This window comes from Heterocephalus glaber, unplaced genomic scaffold (genome assembly GCF_053883595.1).
Source record: "Heterocephalus glaber isolate CG9 unplaced genomic scaffold, H.glaber_assembly_v1.0 deba00001594, whole genome shotgun sequence".
Lineage (NCBI taxonomy): Eukaryota > Metazoa > Chordata > Mammalia > Rodentia > Bathyergidae > Heterocephalus > Heterocephalus glaber.
In genome coordinates, this window is record NW_028258369.1 from 11,651,605 (window position 1) to 11,677,387 (window position 25,783).

Here is a 25,783-nt window from a genome sequence, read left to right on the forward strand (position 1 = left end):
GTACTACTATACACTGTCACACTGTACAATAAGCACACAGCAACACAACTATGACGATGTCTGGCAGACATGAGCTACTTTATTTGTTCGCATCTTGAATGTTCATAAGTCAGGGACTTACTGTATAAAAGAAGTACATTACAACCAAAAAGATTAAGATTAAAAATTAAAGGCTGGAAAACAATATTCCATGCAATGGAAACCCAGAGAAAAGCAAGGGTAGCTATCTTAATTTCAGACAAAGTAGATTTCAAGTGAAAATTGATCAGAAGAGGCAAAGAAAGTCACTACATATTGGTCAATGGAACAATTGAACAGGAAGAGATAACAATTATAAACATATATGCACCAAATCAGTGTGCTCAACTTCATAAAGCAAACACTACTGGACACAAAAGATCAGGTAAACACTAACACAATTATAGTGGGAGTTATCAATACCCCAATGTCACAAACAGACAGATCAATTAGACAAAAAAAAAAAAATCAACAAAGAAGTATCAGAAAAGAACCAAACTTTCAAACAAATGAACTTAATAGTTACATACAGAATGTTCCCCCCAACAACAGAATATACATTCTTCTATGCAGCACCTAAGATATTCTCCAAAATAGAGCACATACTAGCCTATAAAGCATGCTTAAATAAATGCAAGTTAAAAAATTATGTCATGCATATTACCAGATCATAATGCAATGAGACTAGAAATCAATGGCAAAAGAAACCACAGAAATTATGCAAACACATTAAAATTAAACAATATCTTCTTGAATAATGAATTGGTCACAGAAAAAGTCAAGGAGGAAATTAAACAGTTCCTAGAATCAAATGATGATGCCAGTATAATATACCAGAACCTATGGAACATAATGAAAGCAGTCCTACAAAGGAAGTTTATAGCTGTGAATACCCACATCAGAAAACAGAACGAACCCAAATAAATAACCTAGTGCATCTCAAGGTCCCAGGAAAACAAGAATAATCCAAATGCAAAGCTAATACAAGGAAGAAAATTGTAAAGATTGAGCAGACATTAATGAAATTGAGATTTAAAAACAAAACAAAGAACTAATGAATCAAAGAACTGGCTCTAGGAAAAAATAAACAAAACAGACAAACTCTTAGCCAATCTTACCAAAGGAAAGAAAAGACCCAAATGAATGCAATTCGAAATGAAAAAGGCTAAAACATAGTAGACACCACCAAAGTCCAGAAGATTATTAATAACTACTTTGAGAAACTATACTCTAATGAAATGGAGAATTCAGAAGAAATGGATAGATTCCTAGATACATATGAACTACCAAAGCTGAACCAAGAAAATATAAAAACCCTGAACAATCCAATAACAGTAAATGAAATTTAAGAAGGAATTTTAGAAACTACCCATCAAGAAAAGTCCAAGTCCTCATGGATTTACTGCTCAATTCTACAGTGACTTTAGAGAAGATGTAATGCCTCTATGCCTCAAACTCTTTCATGAAATTGAAAAGGAAGGTGTATACCGAAAGTCATTCCTAGAAGCCAGCATTATCTTGAATCCAAAACCAGAAAAGAACTCAATGAAAAAAGAGAACTACAAGCCAATCTCTTTATTGAACATAGGTGCAAAAATCTTCAATAAGATACTGGAAAACAGGATGCACAAATCATAAAAAAGATCATACAACATAACCAAGTAGGATTCATCCCAGAGATACAGGAAAGAATGAATATACACAAATCAATACATGTAATACAACATATAAACAGAGCAAGAACAAAAATCACATGATCATCTCAATAGACACAAAAAAGGCTTTTGACAAAATTCAACATCCATCTATGATAAAAAAAAACCTTAAAGAAAATAGGAATAGAAGGACCGTCTCTCAATCTGATAAAAGCCACTTATGACAAACCAATGGCCAACATCATATTAAACGAGGGGAAAACTGGAGATTTTCCCTCTAAAATCAGGGAGAAGAGAAAGAAATCCACTATCTCCATTGCTATTCAATATAGCTCTTGAAACATTAGCCAGAGCAATCAAGGAAGAGAAAAGAAGAAAGGAGTCAACTTATTATTTGCAGATTAAATGATCCTCTGCATAGAAGGTCCAAAAAATTCCACCAAAAACTTTTAAAATTAATAACTAAATTCAGTAGCATAGTAGGATACAAAATCAACACACAAAAATCAATAGTATTGCAGCATACCAATAATAAACTCACTGACAAACAAATTAGGGAGAAAATTCCTTTTACAATAGTATCAAGAAAAATTAAATACTTAGAGTTTAACCAAGGAAGTGAAAGACCAAACACAATAAAAACCAATATCATTTCTCACAGCACTGGAGGAAAAAAAATCTAAAATTCATATGGAACCAAAAGAGACCCTGGATAACAAAAGCAATTCTGAGCAATAAAAGCAAGGTAGAAGGCATCACAATCCCAGACTTGAAGTTATACTACAAAGCCACAGTGATAAAAACAGCATGGTACTCGCAAAACAACAAATATGTGGATCAATGAACAGAATAGTGGATACAAAAACAACTCCAGGCAAAATTAGCTACCCGATCTTTAACAGAGATCACATCAAATTAAAAACCTTCTGGACAGCAAAGGAAACAACCAACAGAGTGAAGAGACAACCTAACGAATAGGAAAAATTTCTACTAGCTATTCCTTGGACACAGAACCAATATCTAGAATATATGAAGAACTCAAAAAAAAGTAGACCCCCCCAAAATAAAAGACCCAGTCAAAAAGTGGGCAACTGAAATGAACAGACATTTCTCAAAAGAAGTACAAATGGTACTAAACACATGAAAAAATGTTCAACATCTCTAGCCATTAGAGTAATACAAATTAGAACAGCACTGAGATTCCATCTTACTCCAAAAGAATGGCCATCATCAAGATATCAAATAATAACAAATGCTGGTGAGGCTGTAGGGGGGACCCTTCCTACATTGTTGGTGGGAATATAAACTAGTACAACCCCTATGGAAATCACTGTGGAGATTCCTCAAAAAACTAAAACTTGAAATTGCATTTGACCCAGTAATTCCACTTCTAGGTATCTTCTCGAAAGATGTAAAGACATCATATAACAGTGATAAATGCATATCCATGTTTATAGCAGCACAATTCATAATAGCTAAATCTTGGAAGCAGCCTATGTGTCTGTCAACAGATGAATGGATAAAGAAAATGTGGCATTTATACACAATGGAGTACTACTCTGCCAAAAAGAAGGAAAGCTTGAGTCATTTGTATGAAAATAGATTTACCTTGAGACCATAATGTTAAGTGAAACTAATCATATACACAAACTTAAACATCACATAACTTCTCTTATGTGAGACACCCAAAATAGAAATAAAGAACAAAATAAAAGATAGATAATAAGTAGGGAGATGGATCTTTCTCAAACAGGAAGAGGATCAAGTGAAGGAGGGAGGGGTGAGGGAGAGATAAAAAAATAACTAAGATGTATTATGGACATGTATCAAAAGGAATGTTATCATTATTCTACAGCAAACATATACTAATAAAAAATAAAGACAAAAATATCATAGTAATCCCAGGCAACATATAATCAAATAAAAAAGATTGTATTTTCTTACTACTTGTAACAAAATAAGACATTTAGAAAAAGAGAAAAGTTAAAAATATGTTTTAGATATGTAGCATATTTCTCATCCCATCTCTAGGTAACAAGGATTTTACTTTTATACTGTGATTAATTAATTTACTCAAATAAGAATCAATGACAAAGTAAATTTAACAGACAAATTAAATTTGTATATGTTTTAGTGGATCTGAAAAAACTACTCTAGTTGTAGGAGATGACATTAATATTATCGCTTTCTTGTTGATCTGAAAATATTTTGCCCTTCGTTGATATCTCTCCTCTTCAGAGTTTATTTGCTAGAGTGCAAATCCTAGAACAAGGTTGTATGGATTGAAATCTCATCCTCTTCCCTTACTCATAGGCAGATTGCAGATTACTTAATGTCCTGGGCTTCTTTTTTCATTCATGGAAAAAATATCTTAACAGCACTTCTTTCTTATATTGGTAATATATTTTATTTTTTTAATTTATTTATTTTGGGGTACTCGAACTCAGGTCCTTGTGCTTGCCCAGCAGGCAGCGAAACCACTGAGCTAAATCCCTCGCCCTTGGTAATATATTTTAAATGATAAAAAAGTTCCTAGTTTATAGAGAGCACTTCACAAATGTTATATATTTGATTATAATTTTCTTTGTGTTATTGCCTAATAACCCACAGTCCAAATATGATGGATAAAGGAAAGAAGAAAAGAGTTCTTCAGAAAAAAATTACTTCTTTGAAAGAAATAAATTGACACATTCATTATGGATCTAATTGAGAATTAAATTTTAAAAGGATCCTAAAAAGTAAAATTAAAGATTTGTAAAAGCATAAAGACAAAGAGAATTAAAGGAAAAGTATTATACATGAATAAAAAAAGATCATCAACTATGGCAATGTATTTTTCACAATCTAGAAAAATAGATAATTTCCTTAAAAATTAGAAAACCACCACAATTGATTCAAAAGAAGTAGAAGACTTGAATAATACTTTGGCCTCATGTGGTTTTATAGCAGACTCTATCTCATTTTCAAGAACACACAGTTATTTAAACCCATGGTTCCCAACCTTGGCTGTACATTAAAATCATTTGAGTGGCTACAAAGTATAGACAATTTGAGTTTGAGACCCAAAGATTTATATTACATCGAACAATAGAAAAAGATGAAAATTTCTCCAATACATTTCACAAAACTAGCATAACCTTAATTTTAAAATTTGAAGAAAGCACTCAACAGTCTAAAATTATTGTTTGAGTGGTAAACATGTTCCCCATGTTAATGACAGATCTTCTTGTATTAAAACTTCTCATCTCCAATTAAACCAAACACTATCATATTTCACTTCCACTTTGAGCAAAGAATACATGAATTTCTTTTCTAAAACTCATTTTAAGCCAAAAATAGTAATGATCAATTATGCTAGCCACCTAATACAACACATTTGACACTCAACAACTTTTAACCTTTTCAAAAAATTTAGGGCCGGGGATTTAGCTCAGTGGTTTCGCCGCCTGCTGCGCAAGCGCAAGGACCCGAGTTCGATCCCCGGTACCAAAAAACAAAAAACAAACAAAAAATTACACATTTTCAAAAGACCAAGATTTGTGATAATGAAGCTCATTCAATAGAATATGTCACAATCTCTGAAAATGATTCCCAAAGGAGTTCTGAATGGCTACTGAACTCTAAGCGTTAAACCTCTAGAGGCATCAGACTGAAAAAAGGCAAAACTGATTTGAATGTATAATATCTGTCTTGTTGGTTGAGAATTAGCAAAATACTTTGTATAGTCTGAGTTAGAATGTATTTTAGTTGTAGAGTAATAAGGGAAGTATCCTAGGACATAAATCTTAGGATATTTAGCCTCTCGCCTACTGAGATTTTTCTGGGTTTTCTTCAAAGAAGCAAAAGCTGATGTTATAATTTATCCTTCATTCAGTCCCTGTAAATCAAACTCTGACACATTATCCAGCTGATATATAACAAATTATCTATGGCATGGAGATTAAGTTGACAAATAGAAAACACAGGATAACCACAATTCTAAACAACATTTAGATGATCTGCAGGGGGAAAAATAGCAGACCACAATTAATTAACTTGAAAAGAGACAAAAACAAGACATTTCCCAATAGTCTCACTTATTTCCTACCGAAACATTTTACAGTAGACATCTGGAAGTTACCTCAATATATTTGGATACTTTCCTAAGGCACATCAAACAATAACCTGTGGACCTCAGCTCCATATTAGTTCAATTTTAATTTTTTAACCCCTATTTCAAAAGTCTGTTCTCCTAATTGTAACATACATACTGGCTTCATCTCAAAAGGAAAGGATTTGATCACTGTGGCAGCATGAAGCATCTCAGTGACAGAATAAAGAAAATGATTACCTTCACAGCTGGAAGGTTATGGGCTGGAGGTGGGGGATGGGGGAGAAGAGAGAAGGAAAAGGGAAACAGGACAGCATGGCTTCCCAGGGACGGCATCAGTATGACACCCACCGGGCTAAGAATTAATTAGCTTCACTCTGTCCATCTGCAGCTCTTTTTCAGCTTTAGGAGGTCTCCACACTCAGCATCATTTTAACAAAATTTAACAAACTAATGTGCCGATATTTGATTTAAAATTTAAATTTTTCTCTTTAATGAGGGAAAATGTCTTGTAATTTTAGTAAAGCTGAGGCTCTGAATGAAGTGTCTCAAACTGGTCACTCTAATTAAGCAAAAGTGGCTGATTAGAATTAACCTTTTCAGAAAATAAAATCTAAAAATATGACCTAACTAATGATATGTAAATTGTTTCACTTGATGATCAAATTATATTTGAAGTCATGTAAAGTTGAGATGCCCTTTTAGTAAAAGTCTGTCATGGTTAAGAATGTGGTACCCAGTGGGGGAAGAATCCTTTCCAACCCAGATGGGATTGTGTGGGCTAAAAATGTCTCAGTAGTAAGGTCCTAAGTGATACAATTTTTAAGGATAACCAGATATAAAAGAAACCAACATCTCATAGAATCCTTAAAAAACAATCATTGGCCTTTATCTTAGGACACATTATAACTTCCTATCAGGCTATGCCCTTGGTTGGCCTGGCAAAAGCCCCAGCCTTAAAATCCCACTCATGCTATGCTGTAAAAAAGAAACAACGAAGAAGAAAGTGTCTAACAAAACACCAACTGAAAGATAAGAATTTTGTCTTAGTTCAAAGCCCAAGGTTTTCCTGGTTTTTCTTTTGTATTGATGGAGAAGAATTGGCCAAGTCATAGTATGATATAAATAGTTTGCCAAAATAGTACCCACAATTCAAGGTCTATTTCCCTTAGAAAATAATAATAAATATAAGTTAAAATCTAGCCACCAGCTAGTTCTGAACAGAAGCTTGAGAGCTTGTGGCTTACACTAAAGTGACTCCATCTCACAGCTCTGACTGTCAATGAACCAGTCAAGCATTATATGTGATTGGGGTTCAGTACATTGCTGATACACTGAATGAGAACAAAGTATTACAATGAAACCATGACAGAGATTCTGCCATTTCCTGAAATGACTGCATAGGTCATAGTTATGCACCTGCTGTAATCCCTGAGCAGGCAACCTTTGATTCTGATGCCACAAGAAGAAATCCACACCCTCCCCACCTGTCTAATCACCTGAAATGTTCTTCATCCTTTCTTCCTCATTTACTTTCTTAGCCCACTACTCTTCTTTTGTTGTTGTTTTTTGTTTTTTGTTTTTTGAGACAAGATCTCACTGTACAGTTCAGGCTGGCCTTGAATTCACTGTGTAGCCTAGGCTGGCCTCAAATTTATGCCAACTCCTTATGGAACTCGTGCCTCTGCCTCCCCAGTGCTGGGATTACTGGCAAGCGCCACCATGCCCGGCTAGCCCATTACTCTTCTCTCAATTAATTTTTGTCTTCTTGCATGTTCTCTCATCCTCCTATACCTAAGACCCAATAATGATAATCATTCATACTGCAAGCATTGCTTAAATGAATTTTTCAGATCACGGAAGCATACACCTTTAAAAGCTAAAATATATTTTTGTACTTTTCAAACCAATTTGGTTGGGAGTTTTAAAATGTGCCATTTGTTCCCTTTACTTCTTAACAGAGTATACACCATATAACTGAAAACATTCTTGATCATGCAGGCTCATCAATGTAAACATCTCCTCAGGCACTTTTGAGAAGCCTAGAACTCTTTTCCCTATACTACACAGACCCAGTTCACTAAATATTACTATTTCATTTTCTATCTCATTTTTATAGTTCCACATTCCTCTCACTGCTAGGCAAAGCTTTTACTTTTTTTTTTTTGGGTACCGGGGATCAAACTCGGGTCCTTGCGCCTGTGCAGCAGGCGGCAAAACCACTGAGCTAAATCCCCGGCCTGAGCTTTTACTTTTTATCGCTGTCAATATATGTAACTTTTGCCTCTTCCTCACCCACTCTAATCTGCTGTGGGTCAGGTAGCCAGACAGGCAAACTTGTGTGAACCTTGTGTGAGAAAAGGTTTTCCTGATATAGGACCGCAGATCTCTGAGTAAAGAAAGGCCTAGGGTCTGTTCTAGGAATAAAGTTCATTGGATTCACGGCAACCATTTTAGGAGCTCAGAGATCCTATTTTACTTAATCCTGGGCTTGGGATCATGTAAGTGATAAGTGAAGATAAGGAATCAGACAGAAGTTTGACATCTGGATATTTGAGTAGTGCTGTCATTTATATTAATATAGAAATATTGTTTCCAGGACAGTTTGTATTTAGGTAGCACCACACTGGTGCAGTTATTATCATTCTGCATTTAAACTGCAACAAAAAATGAGACAGAAAAGGGAAAAATGTTGGCTTTTGGAAGTTAGAGATCATCATCCTACTGGAACTTCCTCAGATCTGTCTTGTGTGCTACCTTTGTCTTAGGGCACTCATTTGCCATAAACTAAGTGATTCAGCACTATCATCACACACTCACCCTGTAATTCTCCCTTCCAAGACTGACACCATTAACTATGCCATTGTTTCAGTATTTTTATTCTAATAAGAGTAAGTACTGTCTTTATTCAATTATCATACATTCCTTTAAAAATAATATTGTTTCAGTGCTTTTTGCTTTCCTACTGTTGAAAATACTAACAAATCATATTGGTGATTGCCCCCCCACGGTGTTTTATTATAGTTATTTTCTTCCATTTGAAAACAAATCTTATTGAATACATTCCTTATATATAGAATATATATATATATATAAAATGATGCTATAGGTACATGTAGATAGTAAAAGGGTAATTATCAAGAAGCAAATTAACATATCACCATTTCACAGTTACCCATTTTATTTTGTGGCAAGGGAAGCTAAAATCAATTCATTAAGCAGGAGTCTTACATACGGTACAATTTTATTACCTATAGTCTTCATGATGCACATTAGATCTCTTTTCAGTTTCTTAAGGCAAAACCTTTCTGTCATCAATGGTTCTTCCTTCAATTTCCCCTATTAAATCATGCAATTGGTGTGTGTGGTCCATTCTAAGGCCAAGATGTATTTTACTTTCTTCTCACTTGAGCCTGCCAGAATTCTAATCCATGGCTCTTGCAAACTTCTATTTTCCAAACATCTCTCTCTCCTCCCTCTTCCCCTGTCTATCCCAAAATAATAGAGTAGTGCCATATTCTGTCATTGCTGGGCTTGAAATCCCCATTTTCTGAACATTGTCATTGGTTAGTTCTCAAAATATTTCTTCTTTCCATTTGAATGCTATATTTTCACCTTTAGTTCCTTTTATAGCATTTCTTACCACCCACCTCCTCCTGTTCAGTCTTTATATTAGCACCTCCCAGTTTTATATGCTCCATATAGTTTTGGTGATGCAATCAAAGAAATATGTCAGAATACTCTCTTTTCTCATCTGTCTACTTAAGGGCTCTATCTTAATATCGTCAAGTGCCCTCAAGAAATTTTCTTTTCTAAATGCCTTAGAATTTAGCAATTATATTCTCAATTGAAGTTACTTAACTATTTTCTTTTTTATGTATTCCTCAAAACCTCTAGAAAAAGAATTACCAGATATTTTGTTATTGTTCTCCAAATCCCTCCCCCAACCCTTTTCCTCCTTCCTTGGATTTTAATTGTCAAAAATAGAAGGGCCGAACTTCTGAACATCTAGTATGGAGCTATACACTGAGTTGAACAAATTCCTTCCCCAACTCTGCACAACCCTGTACAACTCCTGGCTTTCTCTCATCAGTTCATCCTTCTACCTCTCCTACAGCTTTCCAATTTAGCCAGTAAATCCCCATTTTATAGTAAATAAACTCCCTTCCTCCTTCAACTCATTCTGAAAGAATTCTCTCTATAAATCTTGGCCTTCCTTAAGCTGGCTGCTGTACTGACTTCTGCAGCTCTCTTGAAAGGACCCATTTCTCATGGCACAAATACCTAGAGTAGGGGAAGGTCCACTTGCTCCTCAGAGCCACTAACAGACCAACAATTTGCCACCGTCCTTTCAGGCCTAGGACCTCTGACTAGACTTCCTAGCCAGCTCCTCATCTTAGTCCAGGTGGCCAACCCATTTAACATACCTGCTTTCCAGGGCCTTGCCCTCCTCATCAGCAATATTCTCTTCCACTCACTTCAGCCACTCAGGCTTTCTAGATTCCATTTCAGACTTTCTCATCACTGGGGACAACTTCCCCTACAACTACCCACCCTGCCTGCTTCTCAAGGCCCTCCTCCTAGTTAGCTGGCTCCATGACCCTAGAAAGCATGCCAATCCTTCAATCCTCCCCTTTCTGCCTGTTGAGTGGTTCATCCTGACCTCTCTTCCTTGACTAAGCAGTTTGATTTCTGTGGCTGATGTCCAGAATTGCTTTCTAACAGCAAATCTTTGCCTGAAATTCCTACACCAACTGACTACCTGGACTCTCTCTGACCTCACTCCCTGGTTATCATGCTCTGTGTCCTTGCAGTCCCAACTAAATCTGTTCCTAAACCAGCTTCATTCACCTACTCTTGGTTTGGCCTACCGAATTCTCTTCCAAACTTCCCTTCTGGATGAATAAAAAAAACCAAAACCTTGTGTTTCTATTATAATGTATGGTCTTAAGTTGTTTTTAGATCTGTGTGCTATGTTATCTACCAGACAACTTCATATGAGGTAGAAGTTCAAGATACTATTATAGTTGAAAGACAAATTGAGATTCACGGAGACTATGTGGCTCACTCACTCAAGCTCTCATAGTTTCAAAGAGTAGAACTGATAGGTCATAAAAATCAGAATATATTTTCTCTCAACCTGTCTGAGATACCTATGTTATGCCCAATTATTTGGCATGTTAGAGGTGAGAACGACACCTATAGGCGGACAATAAATACATTAATTAAAAAGAGGTATTCAGAAGACCAGTATTACAAGCTATGACTGTAACGGCAGGGACCTCCTGTTTTCTATAAGAGTTGGTCATTCCAGAAGCAAACATTCAGATTTTAACTTGTGGCTCAGAGAGTAAATAAATCCAACCAAAGAGATGCAGAGAAACTCCACACTGGAGAAGCTGCTTTGTGCCCTCCATGCTGGTTTTCACAATCAAAATGCAAGAAATGAAGAGGATGTTAGCACTGAAAGACCAATGGAGCCCAGAGGTGGTGAATCAAGATAGAGGAAGAGCAATTTGGAACTCTGTAGGAACTCCTTTTATACAAATTAGTGTACACTGAAAGGGAAGACTGGTATGTGACATGTTCCATTCTGAGTAAAATAAAAACAGAGGGCTTCTTTTTCATCCTGCACCACCTAGATATGTGGTAATTACATATTACAAACATGTACAAATAAATACATTTTAAAAATAAAGACAATAAATATAATCAAATATAAACCCTAATGAATATATAGAGAACAATAACATTGAACAAAGACCCTAATTAAATTTTTAAGCAAATTTATGAGATGTATGTAAAAAATTTGAGTTTCTTGGATAAAAACTGTTATTATATGTGTATTTGTATATGTCTTTAATAAAACTAATATTGCTATCTGCCTTAGAATTGCTCTCATCCCTCAAAACTGCAAATTTTTAGCAAAATAATCATTTACCTTATAGAAGATCAAGAAGAGATCATCCAGTTTCCCATGCAAATCACCTAGAAGGCAAGTAAAAAAAAAAAATCACTATCCAAAAGGAAGGAAGATGCAATGCCTAGTTTGTTACAGAATTTTCAAACTCAAAAACTCCAAGTATTCTCAGGGCATTCAGTTTTTACCCTAAGGTGATATTAATTCAGCAGGTAATTTACTTTCATGGCACTCTTTTCTTCTGCTCGTATAGTGGGGAAGGTATCTGGTACTGTCATTACCTGCTCCCTCCAGCCATTTATACAGGACTTCACTTACTCTGGGCCAAGCACTTGCTAAAGGTTGTATGTATGCTATCTTGTTTACTCCTTATACTTATGAGATGAGTATTATTTTCATCATTCTCATTTTTAAAATTAGACTCAGAGTAATTAGTTACTTGTGTAGTTACTCAGATACTAAATATCAGAGCTGGAATTCAAAGCCAATACTATCTCACTTCAAAACTGAAGCTCTTAGGGTTTACTCTGCCTTGCCTACACCGTAAGTCCTAGGAGAGCCACAGCAGTATCTGTCACTATCAGCATTAAATCACCAAGGGCATAGGCCAGGAAATTGTAGGCACTCAATAAGTGCACTCAGTCACTCAATGCATAGCTTTGAAAAGACATGTTTTAAAGAATATGCTCCAGTAATAGCATCAGAAAGAGTAAAATTGTGTGTAGTTGACATTCTTTTGATGAGACAACTATATACAATAAAAATTTAAGCAAACTAAGGGAAAACATAAGAATATATGAAGCTATTAATTAAAAAATAAATGTAATTACATGAATATTCAAAAGCCCTATTTGGATAAACATTTCTAGGTAAAATATCTGTCTTTCATAAGTTCTGCTCATAAATTTTATTCTTCATATCTAACTTAATCACCATAGAATTGAATTTGGGGATACTTTTCCTCAGTTTGCTTAAAGTCCCAAATAAGATTAATCAAGTATATACAACAAAAGACTCCAATTACAGTGGAAATAATAAAATTAAAATCCTATATCAATAGCACTTATTAATTTAATGACTATAATATTAACAATAAGATTAAGAGCATATTTGTGTTATTAAATGCCTAAATCTCATGTTTTCATATATTTCACTCTAGAGGTAAGGAAATAAAGATGGAAAAACATTTCATTTACCAGTTTAGCTTATTTTGTTAATTATTATACCAATTTTCAGAATGACTTGTCTTTCAAAAATTTGATAATACAAGACCATAATAGCTGGCATGCTAAAAAAATGAACTTCTTCCAGCATATTAAGAATTGAGAGTTCTGGGTTTGATCTTCAGCACAGAAAAAAGACATGCTTGAGGCTATAAACATATTTGTAATTTCTAGTTGGATAGCAAAAGAAAAACTTATACCATGAGAAGACACAAAGATATTTCTACAGCAAGCACAAACATGATTACAGAATTGGTTATCATTTATAACTTAACTTTAGAGTAAAAAAAACTCCATATTTCATTTATGCTGAGAACAATGGTAAATATTTAGATGTGTGCATAAAAATACACTTTGAGATTAAAATAAAATAAATATTTACCATAATGTCTCTCTCTTTACTAACATTTTCTTAAATAGAAGACGATATTGGAAATATAGCCTCAACTTTAAGTTCTATTTTAAATGATGAGAAATTTTTCAAAGTTCAATAGACTATTAAAAACATAAAATTATAGGACACACATGTATAAATATTGAATAGTTTCTCTGGTGTGAGAAACTGAAAGTGTAAATAAGGACTAAAATGTATAATAGGTAATGTGAAATAGGAAGAAAAGGGGCAAAGGGGAAGGGGAAGTGGGAGGGCTACGGGAAAGGAAAGAAGGGAATGGGATTAATATGAGAAAATGGAAAAATAGGAACAAAATCTTTGTAAATAGGGAGGAATGGAGGGGTTGAAGGGAGGGCTGGGCAAGGGTGAAAAATAAGAACCAAGAGAGACTATGGAAAGGTGCAAATTTCCAATGATGACTGTCATTATATTGTATACCTAAAATGTACCAATGATTAGAAGGAATAATCGATAATGCAAAATAGGAAGAAAAGGTCCAAAGGGGTAGGGGTAGTGGGAGGGGCAGGGGAAAGGAAAGAAGGGAAAGGAAAAATGAAGAGAAATGGAAAAAATGGTAATAAAGTCTTTGTAAATAGGGAAGGGTGGAGGGGGTGAAGGGAGGGCTAGGAATAGGGAAAAAATAAGAACCAAGATGCATTATGTAAAGGTACAATTCCCAATGAGAAATGTAATTGTGTTGTATACCTACAATGTACCAATAAAAGAATTTAATTAAAAAAAAATAATAATAAAAAACCCCATAAAATTATGATTCCTATGTTAAGGAAATTATTATGGTTTAGATCTAAAATAGCCACCAAAAGACTCTTGTATTCAGAGGTAGAGCTTTTGGAAGGTGATTGGATCATGGAAGCACTATATTCATCAGTGGATTAATTCACTGATAAATTCATAGATGAATGTGCTTTTAGGAGGTGGAACCTGGTAGAAAGAGGTGGGTCACTGGGGACATAACCTGGAAAGGTATATTCTCTTTTTTTTTTTTTGGTACCAGGGATTGAATGGAAAGGAAAGGTATATTCTTGTCCCTGGCTCTTCCCTTCTCCCACTCTCCTCTCTCCTCTCTCCCCTCTCCTTTCTCCCCCTCTCCCCTCTCCCCTGTTCTCTCTCTCTCTCTCTCTCTCTCTCTCTCTCTCTCTCTCTCTCTCTCTCTCTCTCTCTCTCTCTCTGGGTCCCTCTCTGCTCCTTGGCTGCCACAAGGGTGAACAGCTATCCTTTGCCAGGCCTTTCCATCATACTGCTTCTGCCTTTCTGTCTTGGAGCCAGCTGACTGTAGACTGACCCCTTTGAAACCATGAGCCAAAGTAAACCTCTCCTCCTTTAAGTTGAAAGTGTCAGGTATTTTGTTCCAGAGATGGGAAAGCTGACTAATACAGGAAGCTGCTGGTCTTGGCTTTTCCATCTTCCAATGATGTTATGTGGAAAAATTCTGGAAATACATGCCCATGATGTGGGGGATCCTTAAATACATGGAACTGTCCAATCCACCCATTCCCTACTTTTTGTTTCATGATAGAAAATGAAATATTAGCTAAACAGGTACATGATGAGAACTAAGAGAGCAGATGTGGATCTTCCTCTAACCAAAAACACAGAGACTCTGATTTCTAATTCTGACCCTGCCACTAACTTGCTAATTGAGCTTGGAGCAGGGAGTTACTACATAGAAGAACATGGAAGGCAATACACTTTTCTCTCTGGGCCTCAATTTCACCCACAAGAGCAAGGGATAGGGCTGGGAGTATATCTCAGTGGTAGAGTGCTTGCTTAGCATGCACAAGTCCCTGGGTTCAATCCCCAGCACCACAATAAATAAATAAATTGCAGGGGGACAGACTAAACCACGTCAGTTCTCATTCTGGGATTCCAGGATTCCCATGCCCTCTAACTAATTTATGGCTTTTCCAGATCCTTTTAGCCAAAGATAAGTTAGAAATGACAATTGAGGTACCACAGAAGCAAATGGGAGGAGATGCCACACTTTGTTTTGACTTATGCATACTCTAACAGCAAGCTAAGCCCTGGCTTCATAGATCTTGGAAGAATGGTTTCTTGAGTCCTATAACCCAAAGTTCTTTACTTCCATGGGAAGAAAGGCCTGATAAGGCCTTTAATAAAAGGCCCCCTTGCTGAGATGTAGCATCTGCTAGTCAGAGATGTGGCAGCTTGATTAAAGTGGAACTGAACCATTAGAGACATCAAAAACCTGAGTCAGGGTGTGTCATGAGGTATATACTGCTACATCAAGCCCTGGTAACCACTATCAGATGTTAGAAATGGAAATGGTTTGATTAGACTGTCAAATGCACTTCTACCTGTCAGAGTAAGAAAAACACATGCTAAAAACTGATTTGGAAAATAACAATCATTGTTTTGTAACCTAAAGGCTTAATTAGAAGTTAATGGAATTGCTTGTTCCTTCCACGCACCTCACTCCAGACAGTTGCAAGTATGCTGAGCACCAACTGTGATGAATTTCAATGTGTACTGTTTCTTGAAGCAGTATCCTGCCAGGCTGGCCTATATGATAACAAAATCTCAAATCTTGTTATTTAGAAGAACAAGAAACAGATTTCTGGGACATTCCCACTCTTCTAAAAGCTGCAGAGACCAGTTGGAAAAATCTAAAACAGCAGCCAAGGGCAGAAAAGAATTTAATCTCCACCCTGCCTTGGGTTTTTCTCTTAGCAGCATAAGTGATATGCAAGGCCCACCTAGAAAAAGTAACATGGAACAAAGATAATGAGAGCTAGTCAGAGGGCAAAGAATGCTTATTCTACCCATGAGTGATTTTCCATATTAAAATGCTGTCTGCCTTTATAAAAAGCTATGAGTTCTTCAATTTCTCACATAATTCATTCCTGCCAGCTGGTACGCAAAACAAAGACAAGACGAGGAACAGTATTATCATGATAGATAATTCTATATTGACATTTTCCCTTAGCACAGTACACAGTTTTCAGTTAGGCAAATGATGTAAGACAAAGAGACTCCAAATATTAATTTAAGAACCCTGTTCTGAAACTTACCACAGATTGTGAGGCCTTTGGAGGGAGAAGTTTTTATATGAGTGAAATTCAGCTTTTGCTTCAGGAATTTCTTGGTTTCAAATAGCACCTCTAAGACATAATAAGCATGAAGTATCTGTGAGGGGGAAGCAGAGGAAACAGATATAACGAACTAGGAAGAGTCATGACTGCATAGAAAACTCTAAAAGTGAAGCATGTGAGCATATTTTAAGACACAATATTTAAGGATAATCTCTAAATTTTTCTCAAATAGAATATTCTAATACAGTAACTGGCATATAAAAAATCCTCCGTAGATATTTGTAATTGAATGAATGAATGGTTCTTAAGATGTTTATACTCTCATGTTCTTCATTGACATCATTCATTTGCAGAACATTTCTGATTATTCTTGGTCCTTAGAGCCCAAGAAAAGTGACAATAGATAAGATTCACTTGTCCTAAGAAAATGTCCAGACAAAATAAGGAGATGAAAAAAGAAGACAGAGAACGAGAGGTGTTGTTTTGTTTTTATTGGGATGTCTTGCCACCTGGAATGGAAAGTAGGTGTTGTTGGGCTCAGAGGTCTCACACGGCAGCCAGACAAGATCCCAAGAAGCTCCTGAGTCCAGCCTCCCAGGTGTGGCTCCAATATTTGATGTATAGTCATGCGAATGCTCAGAACAGCAAACATATTTATATAAAAGTCTAACTACAACATGTATCCCAAACCCAAATAAAGCACTTCAATTATCTCCTATTTATGACTATCTCATTCCTCTCCTCAAATTATAGTGTTGATGAGATCATTGTTTTGTAAAGATTTACTATTTTCACCCTTGGTTTTTTTTCTTAAAGACAATGTGTCTTTCTCCTCCTTTTAAAATTATAAAATATTCCAAATACATAGTCCCAAAATATAATATAGCAACAATGATATTACTACACAAATGTAACAGATGTCAACAAAACTTTAAGGTTCAGGAATATTTAGAACTATGCTCTCCAATTTGGCAGCCACTAGCCACATGGGGCTGTTGGGCACTTGGAATGTGACTAGTCTCAACTGAGTTGTGCTATAAGTACAAAATCTATGCTGGATTTCCAAGACTTACTATGAAGAATAAAAGTAAAATGTCTAGTAAATTTGATATGATTACATATTGAAACAATATTTTATACACTGAATTACATAAAGTACCTTAAAGTTGATTTGACTGGTTTTCTTTTGCATCTTTTTAATGTGACTATTATAAATTTCTAAATATATGGCTCAAATTGTCTTTCTATTGTTCCCAAGCTGGTTTGAATTATTGAAGGCTGAGAGAGTAGGTCTTATCTACATATCTTTCAGACACTGCTCTGGGTATCAGATTAAGGGCAGGTGAAACCCATTGGACCAAAGAGAGATCGACATATTCAATGTAATTCTTATCAAAATCTCAACGTTTTGGCAGAAATGAAAAATAAATTGATTTTTAAGTTCATTGTAAGGGGCCTTAAGCTGCCAAACAACATTGAAAAGGAAGAACAAAGTTGCAGGACTGACACTTCCCTATTTCAAAACGTGTGGTACTGGCATGAAGTTGGACACATAGACCAATGGAATAAAACTGAGAGTCCAGAAAAAAACCCATATATCTATGAAGTACTGATTTTGAACAAGAATGCCAAGACCACCCAATGGGGAAAGAACAGTCTCTTTAACAAATGGTGCCGGGGAAACTGCATATCCATGTGCAAAGAATGAAGTTTGACCCTTATCTCATACTATATATAGAAACTACCTCAAAGTGGTTCATAGACCTAAATGTAAAGGCTAAAACTACAAAACTTTTAAGAGAAAATACAGGCATAAATCTTCATGATTATGGATTTGCAACAGATTCTTAGATATTATGCCAAAACACAAGCAACCAAAAGGGGAGAAACGGATAAAATGGACTTCATCAAAATTTAAAACTTTTGTGCACCAAACTACATTATCAGAAAATGAAAATACAACTTACAGAATGGGAACAAATATTTGCAAATCATGTATTTGGTAAGGAACTTATATTCTAAAAGAACTCTTATAACTCAATAATAAAGAGATAACCTGATTTTAAAATGGGCAAAGGATCTACATAGACATTTCTCCAAAGAAAATATACAAATGGCCAATAAATACATGAAAAGATGCTCAACATCATAGTCATTAGGAAAAGCCACATCAAAATCATAATGAGATACCACATTGCACTGTAATAAAAATTAAAATACAAACAAAAACAAAATAACAGTGATGCCGCCACCACCTTGAAAGTGCAAGGTTCTGAGTTTGATTCCCGGTACCAAAACAACAACAAAAAACAACAACAAAAAATAGCAAGTGTTGGCAAAAACATGGAGCAATTGGAACCCTCATACATTGTTAGTGGGAATGTAAAATTGTTCAGTTACTGTGGAAAACAGTTTAGCAGTTAATAAAAAAATTAAACATAGAATTAACATATGAACCCACAATTCCACTTCACGGTATATATCCAAAAGTGAGGACATGTTCATACAAAAATGTGTACATGAATGTGCATAGCAGCATTCTTCATAATAGCCAAAAGGTGGATACAATCCAAATGTCCATCCACTGATAAACAGGTAAACAGTATGTGGTGTACAATAGGATATTATTCAGCCATAAAAGTAGTAATGAAATAATGTTATATACTATGACATGGATGAACCTTTAAAAAACTATAGAAAGTGAAAGAAGCTAAATGCAAAAGGCCATATACTATACAATTTCATTGATGTGAAATATATAGAATAGGCAAATCCATAGTGACAGAAAGTAGAACAGTGGTTGCCTGGGATAGGAGAGGAGGGAATGGTAAATGGGTATAGCCTTTCTTTTGTGGATGATGAAAATGTTCTATAATTAGATATTGGTGGTGACTGTTCAATCTTGTGGGTATACTAAAAATCACCAAGCAGTGTACCTTAAAATGGTAAAATTTTGGTATATGAATCATATCTTAGAAAATGAAAAAGGAAATGCTGTGCACCTGAAGAGACTTCCTATTTCATAGGTTTTTAAAAAGCAAAAGGTAACTTTCATATAACATGAAATATTTTCCCAAGGAAATACATTTCTGCTGTAATCTTTTCATTTACTCACTCACTCATTTATTCATTCAATAGACAGCCACTGAGCACCTGTTATGTACAAGAATTGGGGCAAATTCTGCTTCTACTTGCCTTTTGATGCTTGAAGGCCTCAACAAGTAAAACAATATCCGTGAAAGTGAGAGGAAATTGCAGCCGCGGACCATCATAGGAATCTGGGACCTCTATCAACCCCATATAGTCCTGTCTATCCTTGGTGCTTTTGCGAAGCTGACATGATAATTCTGGAAAAAGAAAGACAGAAAGGATGATGGGGAATACATTCTCATATTTAAACTTAATAAAGATCTTTTAATGCCTAACCCATGTATGGCACTGTGCTAAATGTTATGAATACCAAGACATCCCACATATAACCATGAGGAATGATTGATTCTGAAACCACCAGGTACATGGAGTATCTTCATTCCTTCCTTGGATGATGTTTTGTCAAAGTAGTGAATCCATAATCAGTGGAGAGAAGGAAAGACACAGTGAAAACTGGTCAGTCAAGGTATTTTATTTAATGCTCTGAATTTCTAGCTCTAAATTTTTGCCTACTCTTATATCTTAGGTCTTTATGAATAGGGATAAAAACATAATAATGCATTGTATTTAGTACAAACACCTGCTGCTCTTCAAGAACTACAGAAAATTAAACTGCAACATATAATTTTTCCCAGGTTAAACACTTCAAAGGATATTACTTAGTTGTAATCAATTTGTTTCTCTCTTCATATAAAAATTAATTTTTTGGCATGATTTTCTTTTTTTCTTGGTAACAAAGTAGATAAAGTGGCAAACCATAGGCAGAAAAACCAAAAGCGCTCACTCTCTCTCCCTCTTTCTCTCTCTCTCTCTGTCTGTCTCTCTCTTTCTCTCTGTGTCTCTCAACATTACTGTATAGTAACAGATTCCTTACATTGCCCATTTTAATAGGTTCTGAGATCCACAGTCATTTCTTGCTAGACGGACCATAAAATAGTCCCAAACCAGAAATCCAGACAATTCGGACAGAGAAAGATGAAAAGGGATATATATGGTAGACTGATTGTAAAAGTCACTTCAATTCTCTACCCCAACATCTACCCATGATTTGTAGATGTGATTTCATAGCTGCTCTTATCAAGGGTCTATTTTTCTATCCCTTCAAGCAGGTCTGGGCCTATGATTTGTATTGGCTTGAAGAACATGGTAGAAATGATACCCACCAGCTCCAAGTCCAGGTCTCAGAAGGCCTTGTATATGTCCATGCTCTCTTTTGGAACCCCAAGCTTAGGGTAGCCAAGTGAAAGGTCCAAAACCATGTGGGGCAGAGATGAATCATCCTGGCCATGGCTGTCCTAGATCAGCCAACAGTCAGCAGACCTCCACACACATGAGTAGACTCCAGCCAAAACCCTCAAAACTGCCAAAGCAAGTCTGCTAAGATTACAAAAGGTGCTTAGCTAATCTATAGAATTGCTAGAAAAAAGAAATGCTTATTACATCACTGAGTTATTGTGGTTAACACACAGTATTATTTCATTAAGAAATATCCCAGGGAATAATGACAAACTGTTCAACACATTAACACAAACTTACTAAGGTCATTCATCTGAAGTTCTCTACAGTTTTTATCTTTTTTAATAATTTGGAGTGGTCAGATTTGTATGGTATGTTCACAGATGTGGACAGAATACAATTTTTTCATGATCCAGTTATGCTGATAGATTACAGGAAAGAACTAAACTTGAAAATTTTTCTAAAGTTATAATATTTGGTAATTTTACAAACTTTTCTGGGGCCAGGGATTTAGCTCACTGGTTCTGCCCCCTGCCTCACAAGCACAAGGTCCAAGTTTGATCCCCGGTACCAAAAAAAAAAAAAAAAATCTGAACTATTGTGTAACCCAGTATATTTTGGTAATAGTTGATAATGTTTTATAAGAAGTGGAATTTGGGAGTAATAATGTCTGTTTTTAATATGGCCCAGGAGAGGTATTTTTTCTCATCTGGATTTTGTTTGAGATTTAAGAATAACTTAGTTATTTCCATTTATGTTAGGAACTAGAAATGCAGAGCATATTAACAAACTTTATCTCAGATTCATTATGTAGGCAATGAAGCCTAAATAGTCTACTTAGCCATTTCAACGATCATGCCACACATTTCAATTTGGTAGTCATTCTTGGAGATGAATTATGCTCCCAAGATAAAACTTTTATTTTCCTGACTCTATATGCTGAAATATCAAGCAACTCTTCAAGAAAACCAACCCACACCCCCCAAAAAAGCTCTATACCTCATCCATCAGTTTCACTGCATTTTCTAAAAGAGTTGTAAAGATTATTTTCTGTTACAGAATCTAAGAAATAAAATGAATATGGAATTCATGTAGAACTAGGGGATTTTGATTTTTAGATGGGGAGGAATTTTAGGACATGTTTGTAGTATTCATGAGAAAAGTAGTATAGATTTGAAGCATGCCTGACTTAGAAACCCATCTGGTAGGGGGAAAGAGAAAAAGAAGTTGAGGATGTAGATCAGCATATGGAGATGTCCCACCTCATTCCCCTACCAAATCCTCAAAGGCCTGGCAACCTCATTAGTCGTTTGCTCTGTTGCCTATACCTTGAGCATGATTCTCCTCAGATTTGGTAATGTAACTGAATATAGGTGAAGGTTCTATCAATCTAAACGGGACCTCATATCTGCTGATTTCCTGTCTCATCCCCAGTAATCTATTGTTTGACATTTCCTTATTTATTGTTCCTACTGTTTCCTCTCCTTAGACTCCCTTTGTTCTGACTTTGTCTTCTTTGGATAATTTCTACTTATCCTTCAGAACTCAGCAACCCATCCAGGTTGAGCCTCAAAACTCACCTTGTCCATGACATCACAATGATGATGATGATGGTGGTGACAAGAGCTCCCACTTACTGAATGTTTACTATGTGCCAGGCACTGTTCTAAGCTCTTTATATGCATGTAAGGATCACAACTACTCTATGAGATAAATATTGTTATTTCCTTATTTTTTACATGAGTGGAGCACAGTGGAAAGATGGAACCAAATGCCAGACAAGATGGCTCTGAGCTCAAACTCTTAACCATTTTACTTTTACTATATATTTAAAAATATATTTATCTTATATAATATATAATACTATTTACACACTTATAATTGATTTATTGAGTATAAATAAGAGATTATTTCATTTTCCCAATCACTGCTCTCACCCATCCTCTGTCCTCTCTCCTTTTCCCATTGGCTAACTGATATAACAAGCTAATTCCATCACTTCTAGTGATTAAAACTCAGTATTATTGTTTAAGCCCTAAATATAAGTTTATTGTTTTTCTTTTTAAAAAATAAGCTCAGTTTGGTCCTTCCTTCCATACACTTGATAACCCCCTTCCTTAAAAAGTTCAGTGATCAACATATGAAACAGCAGCATTTCTCTAAGCTAATTCTTAGTTAAAACTACTCAAAAGGCATATCAATTAACATCAAATCATTATTCTTTTGCTAGTTTTTAGCAACATAAAAAAGAACAACATAGATTCTCTTCCAATAGCTGTTTGTCATGTATGAAAACAATCAAAAGCTTTAATACTCCTAATGCACATACTGTCCTTGCAAGCTATAAACATTTTAACTAATAATATGTCAATGAATGTCAACAATATATGAAGATTTGTGCTGTATAATTAGAATTAGTCCTTAGCTGTTTGATTTAGAGTTTTATCAACACGAAACTAAACTAATAAAATCTTGAATTATAACCTTGAAATCTTGAAATAATACCTTTACAACTTGTTCTAAAGAAAATACCACAAAAATACCACCCACACAGTCTTTTCTTTTACTCAATAGGTACTCAAAATCTAGACAGGGAAAATTTTAAAGCGCATAATTAAACAAAGAAAAACAATTTATGCCTCTGCTACCTGCATATCACTTTGAAAACTAGCTCTAGATATTGCTGGAAAAAGAAAAGCACCAAATGAAACACATTTAAAGTTATTTTACTTCTCAATTATGAATACAGATTAAAACCTTAATGTCTATATAATAAATTCAATAGGTAACAAAATGACATTTCACAAAATTCAATACTTAGATTACTGATTCTTTAAAAACTCAAATAATTAGGAATAGAAGGAAACTTCCTTAGCATAATTTTAAAAATTTAAATAAATAATTTTTTTCCATTAAATCATCAACAAAACAAAGATGCCCATTTTGCTGTCTCATTGCCAACCAAGGCAATAAGGCATGAAGCTTAAATAAGAGCAGTAATTAGAAACCACCAACAGAGTGAAGAAACAACCCACAATATATATAAAGAACTCAAAAAAATCAGACCCCTCAAATTTAAAGACCCAATCCAAAAGTGGGCAGCAGAAATGAATAGACATTTCTCAGGCGAAGAAGAAGAAACAGCAAACAAACATATGAAAAAATGTTCAACATCACTGGTCATTCGTGAGATGCAAATGAAAACAATGCTGAGATTCCACCTCACCCCAGAAAGAATGGCTGCTATCATGAAATCAACCAATAACAAATGCTGGAGGGGTTGTGGGGAAAAAGGAACCCTGCTCCACTGCTGGTGGGAGTGCAGGCTGGTGCAAGCACTGTGGAAATCAGTGTGGAGATTCCCAAAAAAACTAAAACTAGAGGTTCTGTTTGACCCAGCTATACCCCTTCTTGGTATCTTCCCAAAAGAATTAAAAGTATCATACCACAGTGATATATGCACATCCATGTTTATAGTGGCACAGTTTGTAATAGCTAATGCTTGGAAACAGCCCAAATGCCCATAAACCAGTGATTGAAAAAAGAAGATGTGGGTTTTTTTTTTATAAAATGGAGTACTATTCAGCCATAAAAAGATAAACTAGAGTCATTTGTAGCTAAATGCATGCACCTTGAGACCATACTATTAAGTGAAATAAATAGGACACGTGTGTAAATACCGAATTGTTTCTCTGGTGTGATAAACAAAGTATAAATGAGGACTAAAATGTATAATAGATATTGTGAAATAGTAAGAAACTATTCAAAGGGAAAGGGGAACTAGGGAGTAGGGGCAGGAGAAAGGAAAGAAAGGAAGAAAAAATGAGAAAAGAAGGAAATAATGGAAACAAAGCTTTTGTAAATAGGAAGGGGTGGAGCTCTGGAAGGGAGGGAAGGGGAATGGGAAAAAAAATAAGAACCAAGATATATCATGTACAAGTGCAGATTTCCTATAATGAATGTGATCATAATGTATACCTAACTTGTACCAATAAACTCAATGAATAAAAAAAATAAAGGTACTTGTGGCCAATGTGATTACTATACTCAAGAAAATCAACTGAAAAACTCCAAGAATTGACAGAAGAATGAAATATAATACAATGTTAGTCACACTGGCTCCAATCACAGCTTTACCAATGCTGAGATGAAGAACCTTGGGAGATTACCCTCTAAGCCTCAGACTTTGCATTTACAAAAGGGGAACAATAATAGAAATAACCTCATGGGTTTGTCATGAAGACTAAATGAAATGATGTATTTAAAGTGCTTAAAAACATGGCACATGATAAACATTTAACAAAAAGCAGCAATAATTTTCATTAATATTCAATTGAATTCTATTCAGTAGAAGTACAAAATAAGATAAATAAACATCAGTTAAAAGCTTTTCAAAATATTACCAATAGCCAGTAGGAAGATATCACAAGAAAACTATCCTACTAACAGAGCAATAAAACATAAAACAATATCCCAGCACTGCAAAAGATAAAAATAAATAAATTTTATATATAAAATCCTTCAGGATATTTTGGCTGATATAGGAAACAAAGAAAAGTAAAAACAACACCTGCACATGCCCCATCCCACTCCCACTGTAAGTCTCTGTTTAACTTATTTCTCGATATGGCAATTTGGGCTTTCTGCCTTGGAAGAGGTTAATGTAAAAAGCAGACTGGGAAAGTTTATGTGAAACCACTCCTCTGGTTTTAAAGTGACATAACTGATCCTCACAAAAGAGATGGTGAGATTGCAAGGACAAGTAGTACTGCTTTCAGGTTACCTCTCAAATTCGGAACACTCACAATGTCTCAAGATGCTCTGTGCCTCAGAATTCCATCCATTCATTTGCTTCAGTATCTGGGAACAGTAAAAACCTTCTTTCACCTAAAATACCCTACTTAGGGATCTCAGCATTTCAGTTAAACAGATCTAGGTAGGGGTTATCTGGAATCCTCCCATCAAAGAGAGCATTAGAAATCAACCAATGGCAATAAGAAGTTAAAGAAGCCAGACTCATAATGTA

General features: G+C 35.3%; 1 protein-coding gene across 8 annotated transcripts in view; it reads right to left on the bottom strand.

Moving 5' to 3' along the window:
* The window catches only part of Ppef1 (protein phosphatase with EF-hand domain 1), a 146,023-nt gene that overhangs the window by 48,321 nt on the left and 71,919 nt on the right, over positions 1–25,783 (bottom strand). For 7 of the 8 annotated variants that reach the window (XM_087193672.1, XM_021245366.2, XM_087193675.1 and 4 more), the window contains 3 exons: positions 19,567–19,718; positions 16,351–16,465; positions 11,705–11,751 (listed from right to left, as the gene is read on the bottom strand). In XM_087193672.1, coding sequence (XP_087049798.1) covers positions 11,705–11,751; positions 16,351–16,465; positions 19,567–19,718 — 314 coding nt within the window. Of the gene's footprint in view, positions 1–11,704; positions 11,752–16,350; positions 16,466–19,566; positions 19,719–25,562; positions 25,748–25,783 lie in introns of those variants that run through there. The other variant, XM_021245368.2, reaches the window with a different exon arrangement.